Source organism: Hibiscus syriacus, unplaced genomic scaffold (assembly GCF_006381635.1).
Source record: "Hibiscus syriacus cultivar Baekdansim isolate YM2019G1 unplaced genomic scaffold, ASM638163v2 tig00110295_pilon, whole genome shotgun sequence".
NCBI classification, from domain to species: domain Eukaryota; kingdom Viridiplantae; phylum Streptophyta; class Magnoliopsida; order Malvales; family Malvaceae; genus Hibiscus; species Hibiscus syriacus.
In genome coordinates, this window is record NW_024062667.1 from 38,910 (window position 1) to 60,529 (window position 21,620).

The 21,620-nt window shown below is 33.2% G+C and overlaps 2 protein-coding genes across 2 annotated transcripts; both read right to left on the reverse strand.

Annotated features, from left to right (window-relative positions):
* Window positions 1–1,877: 1,877 nt before the first annotated feature.
* On the reverse strand, window positions 1,878–5,934 carry LOC120116424 (serine/threonine-protein kinase GRIK2-like). The gene is made up of 11 exons (XM_039136926.1): window positions 5,623–5,934; window positions 5,360–5,434; window positions 5,231–5,275; window positions 4,948–5,022; window positions 4,225–4,312; window positions 3,995–4,119; window positions 3,348–3,443; window positions 2,737–2,803; window positions 2,534–2,649; window positions 2,352–2,430; window positions 1,878–2,198 (listed from the first exon to the last, which is right to left on the reverse strand). The coding sequence occupies exons 1-11, from the start codon at window positions 5,917–5,919 to the stop codon at window positions 2,080–2,082; spliced, it is 1,182 nt and encodes a 393-aa protein (XP_038992857.1). The 5' UTR covers window positions 5,920–5,934; the 3' UTR covers window positions 1,878–2,079.
* A 3,826-nt stretch (window positions 5,935–9,760) lies between these two features.
* LOC120116427 (phenylacetaldehyde reductase) lies at window positions 9,761–12,422 on the reverse strand. Its single transcript, XM_039136929.1, has 6 exons — window positions 12,261–12,422; window positions 12,016–12,185; window positions 11,414–11,605; window positions 10,571–10,733; window positions 10,260–10,446; window positions 9,761–10,087 (listed from the first exon to the last, which is right to left on the reverse strand). Exons 1-6 carry the CDS (start codon window positions 12,379–12,381, stop codon window positions 9,943–9,945), a joined length of 978 nt encoding a protein of 325 aa, XP_038992860.1. The 5' UTR covers window positions 12,382–12,422; the 3' UTR covers window positions 9,761–9,942.
* Between the last annotated feature and the right edge of the window lie 9,198 nt (window positions 12,423–21,620).

A 21,620-nucleotide genomic window follows, 5' to 3' on the forward strand; every position in this document is an offset into this window, starting at 1 on the left:
TTTTTCTCTTTAAAATTGTATAAATTCATACTTTCTAACATAAAATTATGTGTTAGTTCGTAATTAACATATATATATATATATATTAAATATAATTTCATATATTTTTATTTTCATAAAATGACATGATTGAATCTAGAAAAATTCACCATTTGTTAAACAATAAAACAAATAATTAATTTAAGATATTAATTTAATATATTTTATAGGGATGATTGCCTCACCCGCCCTCCTTCGATCTATTCATGAATAAGACTGTGCGGGTAAGTATGGAGCAGTTGGTGTGCTTCTGCTAGATGAAACCATGCAATGGATAAATCCAATGCAAGTGATAACAACTGGTCGACAAGATTGTGAGCGTCACTTTCAGTTATCACTCAATAGACATGCGAAGACCATGCGTGATGGCTGAAGATTCAACCATCATACTGAGATGGCATAAGAATAGAATATGCAGCAAGCACTAAACCAGAATGATCACCATGTGGGTTGGGTTAAGGCTAATGCCGATGGGGCGGTGCGTTGCAATGACGGTGTTGGTGCTGCTGGCGGAGTGATTAGAACCGATCAAAGATCGTGAATCTTCGACTTCTCTAGAAGCTTCGGCAGTTGCTTTGTGCTACTAGCGAAATTATGGGCGGTTCACCATATATTTAATGCATGCTTGGAGGTTAGGTAGAAAAGTTGACCCGGATACCGATAGCTTACATGTAAAAATTTATTGAACATGCTTATAGCTTTAAATGTTTACGTAGCGTAGTCTTAATATACAGTTAAAAAAATGTGTTATCGATTTTATTATTTTTTAAATAATAAAATCGATAAAAAATTACTGAAAATATTATTATTTCTATCAGTTTTGTTATTTTGGGTGTTTTACCGGATTTGGTAAAGTGCTACCTTTTTTATTATTTTTTCTATCGGTTTTATTATTATTAGGCACTTTTACCGAAAATGTTAAAAAATTAATGTTTTAAGTAAAAATAATAATATTTTAAATACTTTTTACTGATTTTTTTATTTAAAGAATAAAAAAACCGGTATCTCCTTGTCAAGAACTGACATTGTAGACTCTATAAAGACCTTACCAAAGAATGAAATGGGAAGTGGAAGTGAGACATGTGATAAGTATTGATTTGATACATACATACAATATATATATATATATTAATAAAATTTGAGAGTTAAATCAGATCGGCTTATGTTTTTCCTAATATTAATTAGATCAGGTTCGAATTTAAGAAGAATACATCCTATTTAGAATAATGAGGAAAATATTTTATTTATGTATTTATATATTATTAGTTAGATCTTAATAAAAATATATGAGAACATTAACATATAAGACTAAATTAAAATATTAAATTAAAATTTATTTTAATCTTATGTTATTGAATTAAATAAATTAATGTTTTATTCTAATATTTTTTACAAAATATTATAAAAATTTTAAAAAAATGCCATGTCGGATTAGGTGAGAATCGAATTTCCAATACGAATTTGGGGATAAAAATGATTTTAATATCAGATCGATCAAAATTTATTATAATAATATCGAATCAGAGTTGAATTGACAAAAACCCATCCCATACTATTGTCATCCATAGTTTCAAATATTGGACATTATAAGCACTTCTAGTTGATGTGATAACATATTGTTAAGTCAAAATTTGTTTGTCCCTTTGTAGTGCAGAAAGAACAGTTGGTGCATCATTCTTTTTCCTGGTTATATATATATATATATACATAAAATATAAGAATATTAAAAATAAAATAAAATTACTATTTTCCAGACTCAATCATGCCCATGAATAAACCAAGTTGCTTGCTTCGTTGTTGGCAGTTAAGAAGGTTGATCCAGGCTTGTCTCATGTCCAAAAAATAAATAAATAAATAAATAAACCTTCATATGCTGAAGCTCCGATAGAGGGTGTGACACATTCACCACCTTGCACGAAAATGAACCTATTAATTCTTATGAATGTGATGGCTCTGGTGCAGATGTTATAGGAAGAAAATCAAAACTGGTCGATATTGTAGTTAGCTTCGGACCGGTGAGCACCATTAATCCGATTACGTTTATTCCACCCGGTGCTTATTATGCTTACACCAACACCAGTATTGGGGGATTGATCCCTCTTTTTCTGTAACCCAGGAATGCTCTGCTACAGCTTTTAAACTCATCCTTTCTTTTGGGTCTGAACAAAGAATATGGTTAACTTTTTGGATCAAAACTCGATACAAATTTAAGGACTACGTAATGATGTTGTAAAAGTAGAGAGATTGAATTATGTCAAATTAAAATACAAGAACTAAATAATTATAATTGGACCAAAAACAGTTTCACTAACCTTTGCAAAGAAGTCCTTGTAATAAATTCTGTAACTCTGGGTTCATGTCATTTGGCAGAACCAAGGGGTTATTCACAATCTGCAGACGTTAAAATGAACAACGTTGTTGGCGGCTGTCGGAGAATGTTTGAATGCCGGAACAAGAGCAGAAGTGACAGAGAAATTGAGAGCAAATTGCATACCTTTTCATACGTATCTTGCAGAGTGTCTCCAAGAAATGGAAATTTTCCCAGTATCATACAATACAACGTAACTCCCACGGCCCATGTATCCGCAGCCTGTCCTCCATACGTAGAGCCTGTTAATGGATTTCATGTACAATCAAAGCAAACATATACTCCAGTACTGCTAAACCATAGTTTCAGCTAATTGAAGGAGCACCAACCTTGACAGCACTCAGGTGCAGTGAAAACAGGAGTCCCCGGAGAACGACGAAGCTCATCATTGTCATCCTATAAAAATAAACTGATTTTCTTACAAAAGTTCAATTGAACTCTTTTCAGAATGTGCATCAGCCACACAAAGCATTGAACTAATCAAAACAAGTGCATGTAACCTATTAAAATCAAGTACATTACCCTTTTGAACTAGCCCGTGTCTAAGAAAAATTTCATATAAACAAAACTGTAGTTCGTATTATATTCTATTTGAAATAAAACAGTATGACAGAAAAGTGGTTGTCAAGAAAAGGGACAGATCTATATTACTTAGACTCTGGATATGGGTATATGTTTGAATAGTTATGTTCGATTTATTATTATTATTTTTAAAAAGGATTTTTCATGTATTTGAGAATCTTTAGAAAGCTATATTTCCATACTCATCTCCAGATATGCATCGGACAAGGGTACTTCAATAAAAATGAAGGGTAGCTGTAATGCAGGGACATAAATATGCTTGTTATACATATTTCTTACACGAGCAAAAATTATTACACTTTAATACTTTCATTTAAGTAATAATATGAGGAATTTGAGGGTGAAGTAGTGTCATTACCTCAAACACCTGGCTGACACTAAAGTCTCCTATCTTCACCGCACCCGTGCTAGTAATCAATAAATTGTCAGGTTTTATATCTCCATGAACAATATTCTGCAGTTAAAAGAAGAGACACAAGTAAGCATGATAAAATAGCGAGACAAAAAGTAATAGATGATATGGCTATCACGGGAAACTAGACTCTCCACATAAAAAGCAAAATTCATGGAAGCATGTGCAAACGTTCGAATCATAGGAAGGCAGAGAAGTAATAGGAAAGGAAATCCTAGAACACAGACGATTAGATCAAATACTTTCATCATTGAAACATTAAAACACAGGGTATCAAACATGCATACACATGCTGCACATTTATATATCTTAGGTATCACAACTGGCAAACTCTGTTCTTCAGAGATGTTGCTTGTAAACTGACAACCTCAAGTGTTGTGTGTGTTTAAGAGCAAACAGGATGACTAGAAAGACAAAAAAAAAGACTACACATAGTCACATACTCAAAGAAAAACCTTATCATATTTTTCTAACCAAGTATGTAGTTGGACACAAAAAATTAAACACACCCTCATAGAGAATTGAAACATTTTAAAAAGAGAAAAATAATAAAAGAAATGAAATCATGTACAAAAGTTTATATGAAATCATACATGTGCATGGAGGTACATAAGCCCAGATACTATATCTCGCAAATACTTCCTAGCAGTATCTTCTCCCACGGCTCCAGGAGGACCAGAACCTTCACAAACACATTTTCCTTGCACATATTCAAGAACTACACAAAAAGATAGCTAACGGCCGTCAATATAATAAGCTAACTCGATAACTCTTTTATGCACATCACTTAGAAGAGAAAGAAATCAAAGAGAAATATAAATACCCATGTAAAATTGATCCGTGGTTGGGTCATCAATCACCTCAATGAGATTTACTATATTAGGATGCTCCAACATTTTCATGATTAGAACCTGTAAGGTAAATGGATAAGATAAAGACTGAGCTAACCAAATTTTTTTTAGTTGCTTCCAACATTTTCATGATTTAGTTGCTTCCAATTTACTTAAAAGGAAAATGAGTGCAAAAGCATAACAGTCATTCACTATAAGACAAAAGAATCGAATTAAAAAAAGAAAAAGTAAACCAATAGCAGAGTTGATGAGCTAACCATCATCAAAGACAAAGCCATTAAAATTCTATGTAGGTGGAAGACAGCAAGAATTCTCCATTAAGAAAAAAGAAAAGGATAAAACGAAATTTCAAAGAGGAAGGCAATTACATTTTCTTGACGTTGAGAATGAGTGGAGAGTTCAATGAAATTGCTTGAATACAGAGAACCTAAAAAAGAATTTCATAAACTGATGGAATATAATTATATAAACCTACGCACTGAATTATAATTTTAATCAAAATTTAAGAACGAAATTTGCAATTTATAATGAACTTTACACTTTGAACCAAAAAACAGAAGGAACGTATAGACTACTCCACATTAAACAGCAGATACATGGCAAACAAGACAGTTTTAAACCCTAAAACTCGTCGAGTCTTATGCAATGTATATACGAATGGTTATACCAGTAGAACAAAAATTTCAAGCCAATACCTCACAAAGAACATCATTCATTGCAGTCTCGGATGGAGCTACCCTCAGTTTTAACAAATGAGACTTATGAAAGGCCTGAAATTCAAATACAACATTGACTCATTACTGCATGGTGAACCATTAATTTGCAATAAAGTTAAAACATATAACCTATATGAATATGATGAAAGATAAAATGTTTCTGTAGTTTTACATGCCTCAGCTTTGCTAGAAAACATTTGTTTGTTACTGTCATTTTTATGTTTAAACCACAATCACCTATGTACTGAAACAAGCTACTAACCTTAATAGCATATTGTTTCCCGTCTACACTGTTTTGATATAGAACCTGCGACACAAGCAAACAAAATAAGTAATTATTTATTCTGTTATGCAAATTATGTAACACGGTGTCTTTCAACAATATCCTTACCACTTTTGCATAGCTACCAGAACCAATCTTGTATTGACGCACATATTCATTAACCATCTTATTCCCATTTTCATCCTGAAAATGAAGTCGATTCTAAAACTTGATAAGCATCACAGGTGAACACAATGAAATGAAGATTACTGGTATAAATACATAATGGTACACACGATATCTCGCATGCTGAAACATCCACAAGGAAAAAATATTAACATACACGGTGTACTTCAGTGGCAATGGAGGCATAATAACATCTCTGTGCCTACCTCTGAGCGAATAATCTTATTGGTTTCCTTAACAACAAATTGCCTGCAAATTAATCCATTGTTGATCCTGAACCTTAAAATCTCTTCAGAATGCTTGGCACGGCTTCGAGGCTCAACCTCATCGACATGAGAAGTGCTGGCCTCATTATCCTTATATGAACAACCATCATCTTCTTCTATTTCTAAATCTAACAAGTCCAGGTAGTTTGACCTACCAACTGGCCTTGGCTGTTTGGGCTTTGTTGTGTAGCCAAAGCAACCACAGCAGGCAGCAAATGAAAAGCTCCTACTTAACATTATAACAATTGAGACCTTGAAACTTGAAAGTAGTAAATAGTGGCTCTCGGCACAATAAGCCTCAAATATTAAACCTGAAAAGCGAGCATACGCTTAGTGAAGGCACCACCTATCTGAAACTGCACAAGGAATCTTCATTGCAAGATTAAGACTAACCCATACTATATATAAACTCGAGCTCCATTACTTTGTTAATTTTTAACTTGCATTGACTATTGCTAAAAAACGGAAGATAAATTTGATTTAAAATGAGCAAATGAGTTAATTGGAATACAGATTCAAAGATTATTGATTCCTCTAAAAACCTAGAATCTTGCATTTTTCTAATCAAACAGTAAATTATTAAATCTTCAAAAGCGTCGCATTACAAATTCACCTTTACATACATTTTCATCACAATACTTTAATTAAAAAAATCATGCATTAGAACTAAATAAAGTTTAGCAAAAAAAACCGAAAAAATGGAAACTAAAATATTAATTGAAAGAGAAAACCAAATTCAAAATTACCTGGAATGCTCGAAACCTTAATCAGCTGGGTATTGGGAAGGATAGAAATTCAACAAAACGAAGGCGCTTTCAACATAAAACCAACAATGATTCCCAAACAACTTGATAAACAAAGAGGCTAGTTTGAATTTGATTTCTTTTTTTATTAAAAAATAAATAAATAATTTGAACCACTACGAAGACGACGATTACGAAGCCTCCGTAGCGGTTTCAAAGAACAGAAAATCAAACTAAAAAAGCTGTACGTAAAATTTGATGAATTCGGATTGTTAAATGTCAGCGATTATTTCGTATTTATATATATAAAATTTTCAAATTGAAGAAAATACAAATCAAGCAAAAATAGCGATGCCACCTATAAAACAGTGTTGCTGTTAGATTACGAGTGTTGGGCATTTGTTTAGGGTAAACTATCCCAAACTCACTAAAGTATTGACTTCATTCTATTTTGACCACTAAACTAAAACTTGGGTCATTAAATCTTTAAGAGTTAACTGCACCATATGTCCCCAAACTATAACTCTCATTTTAAATAGGTCCTTAAACTTTTAAATATTCTAATTTAATTCCCAAACTATGGCTTTCATTCTAAATTAGTCATTAAACTTTTGAAAATTCTAATTACATCCCTAAACTACGACCCTCTTTCTAAATTGGTTCCCAAAGTTTTGAATCTTCCAATTTCATTCCCAAATTCATCCAATTATGTAATTAATTTCAACCATAGTTCAACCTAATTTTTTTTCAAACATGTAATAATATAAATTGGTCTAACAATTTTATTGAGGCTTAATGCAAAAATAAGTGCCTAAACTATACTCAAAATTAACTTATGGTGTCTAAAGAATTTTTATATAAAATAGGTGCCTAATGTTTTATGCATTACAGTTTTAGGTGCATACCGTTAAAAAAGATATTCAAGCCTTTTAAAAATATTTTTTGTTAAATTTTTCATTATATTTTTTTGAGTTTTTTTAAAATAAATATTTTTAAAAATATTTAAAAAAAATTAAACGTGACGTGCGCCGCTTAATGTTTTTTTAACGGTAAACACCTAAAAGTGCAACAGATAAAACTTTAGGCATCTATTTAAAAAAAAACCTTTAGGTACTAAAAAATAATTTTGAGTATAGTTTGGGCACTTATTTTATATTAAACCTTTTATTAACAAAGGATGTGATTAGTATATACATATAGTTTAGGATAAAATTAGAATATTCAAAAAGTTTAGAGACTAATTTAAAATAAATGTCATAGTTTAGGGATGAACTTAAAATATTCAAAATTTTACATATTATACGATAAACAACTGGGATACATAAACAAATCAACTTCTACAGGAACCCCAGACTCACCAGGATGGACGTGGGACACCAGTAGAAGATTTAGTGTAAAGAGTGCATATAAAAAAAGAACCAACATGAATGTTGAACCAGATTACAAGTATGGGGTTTGATATCAAAGTATGGAGGCCTACCTAGGATACGTACACTGCTATGACTCCTCTGTAAAGGACGCTTACTAACAAATAAGGAACGAGTAAGGAGACACATGACAACGAATGAAAGTTGTAGTGAGTGTGGAGCAGCAGTAGAATCAACCACACATATCTTTTGAGAATGTATGGCCGCAACATCGACTTGGAGCGTAATCATTAAGCCTACGCGATTGGAAGAATTCATGACAAATGAATTAACGGAGTGGATTCAATGCAACCTCCAACAGCAATCGTACTTTCCAAGAGAAGCTGAAGATTGGGATTTGCTTTATGGATCGGTAATTTGGAACCTTTGGACACGTAGAAATAGACAAATCTTTGATCCAGATTACTGTGAAGTTGAGAGTTTGGTTCAACGTAGCCGCAGACTCCAAAACGAAGCAACACATGCCCTAGCCATAAGCAATGCATGGCGCGAACAACAAACAAAGAAGGAAGACCGGAGCAAAAGCTGGTGTCCACCTCCCCAGGGGTGGTACAAACTGAATACAGACGGAGCACAACGCCCAGATTCCGAATTAGCTACGTGTGGTGGTTTGATTCGGGATGCACAAGGAGAGTGGATCGTGGGATTTGCAAAACCCATCCGTGCATGTTCAGTGCTGGACGCGGAATTGTGGGGTGTATTCGAAGGTATGACACTGGCATGGAACCAAGGAGTACGAGACGTCATCATAGAAACAGATAATAAGGAGGTACTAAACCTGCTTAAACAAGGGGAAGCCATGAAAGGTCTCTCATCAATGACCACTGATATTGCCGAGCTCATCAAACGACAATGGCGAGTTTCCTGCAATTTTGTGCCTCGTGAGGAGAAAAGGATTGCCGATGAACTTGCAAAAATGGCATGGGACTGCCCTTTAAGCTCCACATATCACAGCAACCACCTAGCACGATAGAGCACCTGCTGACTGTAGAGAAGCTGCATGCTGAGGAAGTAGTAACAGTTACTTAGAGTAAACCGTTTATTAGGCTGCTTAGTTCTTTTTCCATTCGAAAAAAAATCAACTTACTATAAATATTCAATAATGACATCAGAGTAAGATTTTCTCACATGATGAACAAAAGGATTGATGATACAATTATTCTCCTGTTAATTTTAAATATTATATCATTAATTATTAAAATATGTTAAATAAACAATAATTAAAAAAATTGTCAATAAAATAGTTTTCTTATCATGTCTGATAAATAGATTAAAATATATGTCACGTTTAATCTAAGCATTTTCAATTTTTACTATAAAATAAAAAAAATGATTATACAATTTTTAATAACTAAACTAAAAATTATTAAATAACTATGAAAAAGACTAAATAATTACAAAAAAAGTAACGACTTTTTATGCATTGATATTCATGTTAGATGACAAATAGAGAGCCTACACTAGAAAATTAATCAGAGTAAAATATTTACTTTTAGAATATAATTAAGACTAAAAAAGAAACATAAATACTAAACATATATAAAATTTCTAAATATGCATTTCCTTTTTTTCTTTCAAAATTTTGTAAAAGATTTTTTTAATTCTTATTCGCATAATTAAATTTTAATGTGTATAATTTGCCTATATCTCTATATGTCTAAATATGTGACCAACAAGAGTCTCAAACATAACCACTCCAATGAAAATAGTCAGACTAGAAATATAATATAGGATTTTTCGTACAAAATCATAATCCTATAGGCTAAAATGGATATTCAATAACGCATTAAGTGGCTTTTTAATGGCTTTAGTAGTTGAAGGGAGTCTCTCTTGAAGTTCTAGATTTCAGCTGCGTCTACAAAATGTGTATGAGTTGTTAATGATTAAGTAAAATTATGAGAATACTTGTATAAAGAAAAAGCAACCCGTATTCGGCACCGGCCTGTTCCGAGTTTGGGTAACATAGCTTATTATACTATTATCAATTATGTCCACAATTCTCCATGCTCAGATAAGCCATCAAAACCAGAAACAAACAAGCAAGTCCAGAAAATAAGCTGTCATTTATATTATGGTCTACAAGAAGACCTCTAAAATTCGACAAATCCCTTTTCCTTCAAGCTGTCAACCGTTTCCTTGAGGCTCGCATCCAAAGGAATGAATTCTACACCCAAAGTTTTTGCCTTTTCCTTTGACACCTGATACGTTGGCACAAACGGCTTGTCATCCGAGCATCTGTCAATTTTTTTTATCAAACGGTCACTGTTTAAGTATATATCCTGACATCGAGCATGCAACATAACGCAGAAGATATTTTCTTCCGAAATTGGAATCAAACATCAAAAACCATACTGCAACAATGGTGCAGAGTTTGTAATGTTTTAAGGTTAAGAAGTTAATTACTTACTTTTCAGGAAGTTGGAGATAAGGATAGAGCTCGTGTAAGATCTTCACAATCTCAGAGTAATGTGCAACTCTCTCAACTAAACAATATCTTCCAGTAGCTGATGGAATCTCAAATGCCTGGATATGTGCATTGGCAACATCTTTAACATTGATCCAACTCAAACTTGCATTGGGGAAGGTCCGTGCTCCTGCAGAAACAACCGTTGATGAAACTAAAACTTTTAATTAAGCAACTAAAACATGTCATTAAGCAAATAGCAAAGCATCAATCTCCAACTTAAAATTGAGAAAGAAAATAGTGGCCAAGAATACCTTTAATTAAGTTTAAAATTGCTGCAGCACTGGTATTAAGTGTTGGCTGTAAAAGAGGGCCAATTACCATAGCAGGGTTTATGGCGACCATGTCAATGCCCTTCTCCTTAGAAAATTTCCAGGCAGATTCCTCGGCCATTGTTTTTGAGACTACATACCATTGCTGAATTGAAAAGAATTATAGCAAAAACATTAATTAATTAAAAAAATTCAGTATGAATATATATATATATATGAACTTATCATGCACTTGAAAACGTTAAGGCTGTAGCACGCACATATAGTATAGTGCACAAACATAAGAATAAAATGCAAATTTGTTCCATATCTGTAATACAACCTTGCAAAATTTGTTCCATATCTGTAATCAATACCCTTCATGCTAAAGGGAAACAAACTGATGGTCACAAGATTGGTTTTTAGAATCTGAAGAAATCGTAAACTTATCTTGCAAGATGATACATAGGGGCTGTTCGAAGAATTTTTTAGACTTTTTATAGCACTATTTGAAGGCCAAATCCTAAATGTGAAAGTAATAAACAGAATCTACTTATCGCAAAGTAGTAGCCTATTACAAGTCAAAAGGGTCACAGTTTCCACTCGCTATCTGCAGAAATTATGGGATTGGCACACATTCTGCAATATGATAGAGCAAACATACAGGCTTAAGAGTTTATAAACTGGCTAAAGTTCCTATTTGATAGAAGATGGACCCATCATCAAGCATTGAAAAATATTCAGAAAACAACTAAACTATTGATATTTGTAAGCCTAACCACAGCAAAATAATGAATATTTCATTTAATCAGATCTCCATATACTATCATTTTCTCGCTTACAGACCTTTAAGCCCTTACAGTAATCAGCATCAGTGAACCAATTTTCATCGACGACAACATCAGGTGTACGAGGTTTTCCGTTATATGCAACTGCAGCTATAGAAGATGTCAGTACTACTCGTTTGACAGAAGGGATCTTAGCACATGAGTTCAAAACGTTCAATGTTCCCTTCACAGCAGGATCAATTAATTCTGCCTGATATGAGAAACAAAGAGTAAAAAGTTATTAATCAAAAGAGAAATAAAGCTATAACCCAGACAAGAAAAAAGGTGGATATACTCTTCAAATATTACAAAATGAGAATTTTGGAGGTCATCACTCGCCACCACAAGAATTTTCATCGATGACTCGATTTGATTTAAAGGTACCCCTGAAATTTTGTAATTTTGTACCCCTAAATTTCTAATATAAGTTCCTGCTTTAGTACCCTAACATAAAATCTTGCGCCCGTTTCTACATGCACGTAGTAAATCTCAAAGCACCAAACAATTTCAATTCGCTAGCGGACTTAGAACATGCATATTGAACACCTTACCAAATGGATGATGGTATACAAGAACAGGAAACAAAAAAAGGGTTATCTAGATAAAGCAGTACAGATCAACCTGTGGATCTACGACATCATGATAAAACGGAGATGCAGTGTGAAAAACACCATCACAACCTTCAACAACAGAATCAAACGAACCCTCTTCCAATAGATTTGCTTTAAACAACTTCAGCCTGTTCTCAGCACCATCAAGTGAAAGCAAGTGTTGTGTCTTTCTTGGATCATCTACTGAGAAAGAACAACTAATTACAAACACCAGAATTTAGATGCAAACAAAAATCGAATGGAAAAGAAGCTCACTGGGGTCGCGGACAGAGGCTCTGACAGTGTAACCACGGAGTAGAAGCAGCTTAACAATCCATGATGCAATGTAACCAGAAGCTCCAGTAACACACACTGTTTTTCCTACTCCACTGCTCATTTCTTCTCCTTTCGTGTTGGGGGGTTTGTTTCTCTCTGTTTCTTGCTCTGCTTTTCGGCCGGGAATTAAATTATTTTTCTTATCTTTATTTCTTGGATAAATTACAAATTTCATCACTAAACTTTACTATTATTTCTATTTTGATCACTGATTTTTAAAAACTTTTAATTTTATGACTAAACTTAATTTATTGGGTTTTTTAGTCACTCTGTCGTTAAATAATTAACGGCGTTAAAACGACGTTGTTTAAAAAATTCATCAAAATGATGTTTTGTATTTATATAACAACTCATTTATAATATCATTAGTGAAAAAAGAGCTCAGTGAAAAAAAACTCAATGTATTAAGTAAAAAAATTGAAAATATTTAAAGTACAATGAGTGAAATAAGAGATAGATTAAAATTTAGTAATTAAATTTGTAATTTATCCTCTTTTCTTTCTCAATGACACCGACTTTCAACCAATACTAGCTTTTTGCTTGTTAGATTTGGGGAAGTTATACGATGAGTCGTTGAGCAATTAAATGATACCCATTTAAGGTCATTTAATGCTATTTATATCTTATTTTAAAAAATCATTAAAATGATCCCTCAATTGTAAGCATTTATTTTGTTGAGTCATTCAATTATTAAAAATTACAAAATAATCACCTCATTATTCATTATATTTCAAACTCGTTCTTTTCTGTTAAAAATTAACGATTATCTAAGCTAGACATTAACAAGCTGACTGAAATATAATAGTCGTTGAGATTATGAGATCATATTTATCTTATCTCAGTCAACATGTTAACATCTAGCTCAGATTATTGTTAATTTTTTAACAAAAAATACGAGTTTGGAACATAATGAATAGTCGAGTGAATGTTTGTAACTTTTAATAGTTGGGGGACTTAACAAAATAATATTCAATAGTCAGTGGACCATTTGTGTACTTTACCCATAAAAAGGAAGTTTTATCCTTATAAAAAGTTTTATGTTTAAGGTTTAATCAGTTGAGTATACAAGATGTATACGTATTAGTTAGTTGGTAAGTATCAATGTTATCTTTCTAATATAACATCAACTTTGATCGTCGATCAGATGATCCGAAAGGGGTATGAGACTTTCATTGTCTATATCTTGAACACTAAAGGCTTTTTGTCCAAGATTGAGGAGATTCATACAGTTAGCGAGTTTCCTGATATATTTCCTAAGGAATTACTAAGGTTATCTCCGGAAAGAGAGGTAGAGTTCAAGATTAAGACTTACCAGGGTTTTGCACCTGTTTTTATGCCACCTGTGGCCCCGAATGAACTTAAGGAGTTGAAGGTTCAGTTGCAAGAATTACTTGATCGAGGTTTCATCAGACATAGTACATCACATTAGGGAGCCCCAGTCCTGTTTGTGAAAAAGAAAGATGGATCGCTCATATTATGTATTGATTACCGAAAGTTGAACAAGTTAACGGTTAAAAATAAATACCCACTGTCCAGGATTGATGATTTATTCGATCAATTACGGGGAGCTACTGTATTTTCGAAGATTGATCTTCGCTCGGGGTATTATCAGTTGAAGGTAAGGGGTTCAGATGTTGCGAAGACTGTCATTTGCACTAGATACGATATTATGATTTCTGGTGATGCATTTTGGTTTGACAAATACTCCCGCAGCTTTTATGGATCTGATGAATCGTGTGTTCTGGTACTATTTAGATCAGTTTGTAGTGGTTTTCATTGATGATATTATGGTCTATTATCGGACTGAGACAGAGCATGATGATCATCTGAGGATTATTCTGCAGAACTAAGAGAGTATCGTCTGTATACCAACCTGAGCAAGTGTGAATTCTGGCTTCGAAGGTGTCATTTCTTGGGCATATTGTTTATGCGAGAGGTATTCAAGTCGATCCGAGTAATATTGAGGCTATTGTGAGTTGGAAACGATCCAATAATGTCTCCGAGATCCGTAGTTTCTTGGTATAAGCCGGGTATTATCGACGTTTTATCGATGGCTTCTCGATCATTATCGCCCTTTAACGAAACTGATGAGGAAGAGTGTTCTGTTTGTCTGGGATGATGCACAACAGGAGAAATTTGAGAAATTGAAGACAACTTTGATTCAAGCTCCAGTTTTGACTCAACCTGATCTTGGGAAGGATTTTACAGTGTATATTGATGATTCATACTCTGACTTGGTTGTGTTCTAATTTAGGAGAGGAGAGTAGTCATTTATGCGTCCCGTCAGTAGATGTTGCATGAGTGTAATTACCCGACCTATGTTTGGAGTTGGCAGCAGTGATCTTTGCTTTAAAGATCATGAGACAGTATCTCTATGGACAGAAGTGTTACATTTTTACTGGTCATAAGAGTTTGAAGTATCTTTTGACCCAAAAGAAACTTAATCTGAGGCAGTGTTGTTAGATTGAGCTTCTGAAGGATTATGATTACGAGATTGACTATCATCCGGGTAAAGTTAATGTCGTTGTGGATGCTTTGAGCCGAAAGACAATATCTGATCTCATGTCCTTATTTTCTGGGATGAAGTTATATGATGATAACATTCTGTTAGCAGAATTGCATGTTAAGCCGACATTAGCAGATGAGATCAAGGCCAAGCAGATTCTTAATAGCTCATTACTCCCTATTATTGAGCAAGTTGAGCAGGGGTTTACCTCAAATTATACTTTTGACCAGGATGAAGTTTTATGCTTCAAGGGTAAATATTGTGTTCCTGATGATATAGAGTTGAGAGAGGTTATCCTTAATGAGGCTCATAGTAGCCCTAATGCTAAAAACCCCGGTGGAGAAAATATGTATCGGAATATGAGAAAGAGGTATCATTGGGTCTGTATGAAGAAAGATATCTCTGATTTTGCGGATAGATGTTTGACTTGTCAGCAAGTTAAGGCAGAGCACCAGCAACCGTCGAGTCTGTTACAGCCTATAGAGATCCTCGAGTTGAAGCATATTACTATGGATTTTGTTATTGGTCTGTATTTGACTCATTCGAAAAATACTCTATTTGGGTGATTATTGATAAACTCACAAAGTCAGCTCACTTCATTCCTGTACGAGTAAATTATTCTTTGGACAAGCTGGTTAGATTTTATATCTCAACGATCGTTAGATTGCATGGTGTTTTGCTATCTATTATTTATGATCAAGATCCAAGATTTACTTCAAGGTTCTGGAAAACATTACATGAGACTCTGGGTACGAGATTGAATTTCAGTACAACTTTTCACCCGCAAACTGATGGTCAATCTGATAGGGTGATTCAGGTTCTAGAGGATATATTGTGGGGTTGTGTGATAGATTTTCGTGTTAGTTGGGAGGATTTTTTGCCATTAGATGAGTTTGCTTACAATAATAACTACCATGATAGCATTTGTATGGCACCAACGAGCCATTGTATGGGCGTAGATGTCGCACCCCGATTTGTTGGATCGAGTTACGTGACAGAAAGACTTTGGGGCCTGAATTAGTTTGAGATACTGAGGACACTGTCTTATTGATATGTGACCGCCTTAGAGAGACATTTGATAAGAAGAAGTCTTATATTGACCAGAGAAGAAAAGATATCGAGTTTGAGGTTGAAGATCAGGTCTTTCTAAAGGTATCTCTATGAAAAATGTGCTAAGATTTAGGAACAAAGGTAAATTGAGTCCGAGATTTATTGAGTCATATCGCATCCTGAAGAGAGTAGGACCTGTTGCATATCAACTTGAGTTGCCTCCCTAACTCAGTCGTATTCATGATGTCTTTCATGTATCCATGTTGAGGCTCTATCATCCAAACCCTAGTCATATTATTCAGTTAGATGATGTTGAGTTGAGGCCAGATTTATCCTATGAAGAAAAATATGTTCAAATTTTGGATTGAGATGAGAGAGTGTTGAGGAACAAGCGTATACAGATGGTAAAGGTTTAGTGGAGTAATCGTGGTCTAGCAGAAACTACTTGGGAGACAGAGGAATCAATAAAAACTCAGTTTCCACATCTGTTTGATTCAGGTAAAATTTTGAGGACGAAATTTCTTTTAGGGGGAGAGTTGTCACACCCCTAATTTTTAATATAAGATTCTATTTAATTTAATTAATTAATTATTGGGGGTCAAATCAAATTTTTATGATAATTTATGGGCCAGTTCATAAATCCTAGTAATCTAGTGCTTTAAGTCCAAATTTTCCTTTTTTTTCTAGATGAAAAATATCAAGGAAAAAAAATGGGGTGGCTACTAAGATTTAAACCCACATTCAGTGATATGGCCGACCATACCCCTACCAACTAGGCTAGGCCACTGTTGGTGTAATAAAATAACCAAAATATCTTTTTGTTAATTTGGCTCGGGTTATAACCCAAAAACAATACTCCCGTTCCAAATTTGAAAACCCTAAATCCCTAATTTTTAAACCCCAAATCCCTAGTTGCCCATCGCCCCTTCACTGATTCGATGTTATACGACCACTGTTTAGTGCACCGCCACCCCTTATCATGACTGTCACCTTGCTCTAACTAAAAACCGAGCACTCGAGCAGTGATATTCGTTGTCGATTGCCATGAGGAAGCGTTCGAACGTTCGACGAAATCCCTAGCTTCTACGGCTATTTTCATCGATTTCGACCGAACCAGTAGCCATCTGAGCTCACCGCCCCACCAACGTGCTCCCCGGGATGTTCCACACGAAAGCCAACTAACTGTGCTCCCAATTGTTGAGTGTTTCTCCAGTCATATCGGTAAGTATTGAACATATTTTTTTATTATTTCCATTATGATTTTGGCTTGATATTGGAAATAATTGTGTTGCTTTGGTTGTGTGGATAATTTGGGAGTAAATAGATCATCGAAGGGACCCCTATTGTCGTTGCACGTGTAGCCAGTGCGCGTGGGGCTTCTCGGCCGGTCTATGAGACTTCTAGACCCGGTCTAGTCAGACCGAACCGGGTCGAGCCGAGTCAACTCGACTGAGTCAACCCGTTGACTTTGACCAAAAAGTCAAAATTTTTGAAAAATTATATTCTATGTTTTTCGACATTTTGAGTATGAATTCGAAGTCATTTTTATCAAATTTGAACCCGAAAGCCTCTTAATTGACCGTTAAACCCAAATATACATATGTACTTAAGTATTTTATTTAAGAATAGCTAAATTAAGGTTAATGACTGATCTAAAATATTGTTATTTGAAGGTACACAAGGCTCTCCTGACCGTTTGACAACTCGACACAACTTCTCTCGATCCGTTCAACCCCGTGAGCTAGTGATTACTCGTATGATTCGTAAACCCTAAGAATATTCAAGTTAAAATATTATTCCAATAATAAATTTGTTGCATTATGAATTAGGTTCGAGCACTGTTATAGAGCGTGGCGAGGCAGGTTCTAAATAGACTCGCCGGTTGATCCCTTTTTGCGAGGTGTGTTCCCTATGTGTTATGATTGTTTTAACTGTTCGATATTATGATTTATTGATTTACTATTTATGAACTATGGATGATTGGTATATGTTCTCTAGTTACTTGTTTTCACTAGAAAATACATTTATGCCTGAATTATGGATCATGGAATTTACTGATTACTATATGAATTGTTTTATTGAGATACTGTTTGGATAGGATTTTGGAGTATGGAGGGTAGGCTCCGAGGCCCCAATAACTTTCTTGGGTAGGCTCTCAGGCCCCAAGATATTTCGTTAGATTGGTTCCTATACCCAATGGGTATATGATAAGTCCTTATGGATACAGTTTTGGGGAACTGTATTTTGGTGTACGAGATGAGGGTAATTATGAGTTTTAAAATTTAAATTTCACTATGACTTTTATGATACTTTATTAAACTACTTCATGATTATTTTTCCTATTACGTTTTACTTGCACTATCAGAACGCACTAAACTCCCTAGCTCATTTCCCAAACTTTTTCCCTTTCAGATATTTTTGGATAAACACCCCTGACTTGGTACTTGGAGGATCGACACATCATCTACAATACTTTTATTGTAATGTTTCTATCTTTCATACTGTCTTTATTTCGTGACATGTGTCTATATTATTTTATGTTACATGTTTTATGACGTGTTTTAATTTGTTATTGATGCATGAGATTATCTTGATACCTGATATTTGGTTTACTTATGACATTTTATATTTTGTTAATATATATATATATATATATATATATATTAGTGCTGAAATGTTTTCAATTAACTAATTAATGTTTTTGCTCTAATTCTTTTCAATTTAGCGACGGTATGTAGCCTCAAAAACAATGGCCGAGGATTCTGCGTGGAAAACTTCAAATGAGAAGAGCATTGACGTGGTTGCCATAAACCCTGCTATGGTAATTGGCCATCTTTTACAGCCAACACTTAATACCCCTACTAATCACAACACTTAATTGAAAAAAAGTCTGGTCCGAACGTATATTTTTTCAAAAAAAATATTTTATTATAAATAATAATTTTTTGTTCAACAAATAGATATTCTATTTGAAAAAAAAGATTCGTTACCAAAAAGGAAAAAAGAGAGATTCTTTTGTTTTTTTTTATAAAAAAAACAATACCTCTACTAATTAAAATAAAAAAGATTCTTGCATTTTTTAAAACAATTAATTTGAATTTCTTAAGTTTTTTCTTTTCTTTTTGTATAAAACCAAAACGGAACCCACAGTGTGCGCGTGGAACCACTGCAATGTATGCACTTTGTAGTTGTCACCAACACCGTAATGCCACAAATCACTGGCACTGGACACGTATGTTTTAGGCGGTGTTTAACACGCTCCAATATAAAAAAAAAAGTCAGATTTACTACATCTAATTTCTTAAGAAAAATTTATAGGTTAATGTAGGATGAGATCTAATATTTCATTACTATTTAAAAATATTAATAATATGATTTTTAGTGATTAAAAATTATTATTTTTATTTCTTAGGTTTGAGCTTTATATATGTAATGGTGTATAAACGTTTATTATCAAATAAATTAGAATATTTGAATATATACTGCATTATTTTTACCATAGACTAATAACAAAAATAATCATATGAAATTAAAAATAAATTGTGTAAAATAAATTTTTAAATAATTACTAAAATTATATTAAAAACCAATAAATATGAAAAACAATATAGGACAACTTACATCGTAAGAAAAAATCTTATGAAAAAGAGTCAAGAAAATGAAATGGAACAAATATTTTTCTTTAGGCGTTTATTTAAACGGTTTAAAAAATGTTTAGTTTTTATTCAATCGTTTTGAAAAAATAACCCTTTATTTGTATATTTAGTTGAACTTTAAATAAAAAAGAGAATTATATTACATAAAACCTTTTTTTGGTGCCTAAATAAATTTTAGCTAAAAATATGTGTCTAACATTTTCTCAATTACACTTTTAAGTGTTTATCGTTATATTTTTAATTTTTTTAATAATAAAAATATTATTATTTAAAAAACTTAAGTTATTTATAAAAAACCCAAACTTTTAATGAAATTATAAACAAACTCTAAAAATAAAATATCTCATTTTAACCTCCATTACCAACTGTCGTCGACCATTTTCGGTCACCATCATCGTCGAACACTTGGGTTTTGTAACATCCTCAATATCGGGGTAGTGACCAAATTGTAAAGTTTCAAAACTTGGTGACTAAAGTAGAAGAATTGAATAGTTCAATGATTTACCTGGAAATATTTCCTGAAATTTACTAGTAATTATTAAGGGAAATAAAGGGCAAAATGGTCATTTGGCAAGGAAGATTTTTATTTCTCTTTATAAGATAAGGGAATCATGTGGGAAGGAAAGATTTCTCCAGAACTTCTTCTTCCTGCTTCTTCTTCTTCTTCCTCTCCTCCCGTATCTCCAAGCTCAAAGGTGAGTTTTCTATTTAGATAATTTCTGGTTAAATTTAAGGTTGAGTTATGATCATTAGATGATAACTAAGCTTAAGGAAAGCTTAAGTTATCTTAAAATCAAAAGATAAAGGAGTTAGGAAGGATTAAAGGAAGGAAGTCAATAAATGAGATCTTAGTAGAAAGACATTTATGGGATTTCCAGACCAAATTTGACTTGTCAAAGGTCCAATTAAGAAGTTAGAAGCAATAGAATTGAATTTGGAACATGTTGAAAATTTAGTATAATTATTGAATTACATATGGAGAATAGGATTTTGATGTTAAAAAGGTGATTAATGAATAGAAATGAGTTTGAATATGAGTATGTAAGTTAAGAATAAGAAAGGGGATGATATATGAAGTAATTAAGCTGAAAAGAGTGGATTTTCGGGTATAAATTGGAATTTTGGGCTATGTGCATTGATGCACATTCAATGTGTACCGATGCATCAAGGGTAAATTTCCAGAAATTGTTCAGTGTGTATCGATGCACATGAAGTGCATCGATGCACCCCTTAAAAATGAAAACATTGAATGCAATTAGTGCATCGATGCATAAGGAGTGCATCGATGCATATGTTAAGGGATGCATCGATACACGGTAGAATGCATCGATGCACTTCAAGGGGAAATTGAAATAGACACTTCTTTTGGTCTAAGAAATGATAGATTAGAGTATATCAACTAGATACTGATATGCATTAATGTATAAATATGTAGATATCAAGTACGAACAAGTCCCGGGATAACCATCAAGTTAAGATTCGATCGAAAGAAAGGAAATCATAAAAGAGGATTGGAACTTAGTGAGGCCAATGTGAGTGCATCTTATTACATAAGATTATATGGAAAGTGACTTGTGAGAAGTCTATTTCCGATAGTATAGTACATGATTATGTAATTAATATGAAATGTATGTATGTTTGATTATATGAATTGATATGTTTTTGTATGTGCTATATGGTTTATGTAAAAACACTATTAAGTGTTGATGAAAGAATATAAAATAAGTTGTGAAATTATAGGAATATAGAAGATAAGTCAAGTGATATATGGAAATGGAAACAGATGTCTACGAAGAGTCATAGGAGAACAAATATAAGTCATATGATAATGAAATATAAGACTATGTGAATACATGGTTATGAGATAAAATATGTAATAATAGAAAAATATGATGAAAGTGAGTTCGTGAGAAGTGATAAGAACTAGGTAAACATGTGTAACCATTATATACATAATAGAAACATGAGTTAGACAAGTACATAGTGATATGATCCACTATGAGAATTAGGATAAAAGAGGTTTTTGATTTATTGAGAGTGAAGGGAAATAAATAAGATTGAATTATAGAAAAAAAAAGGGAATAATAT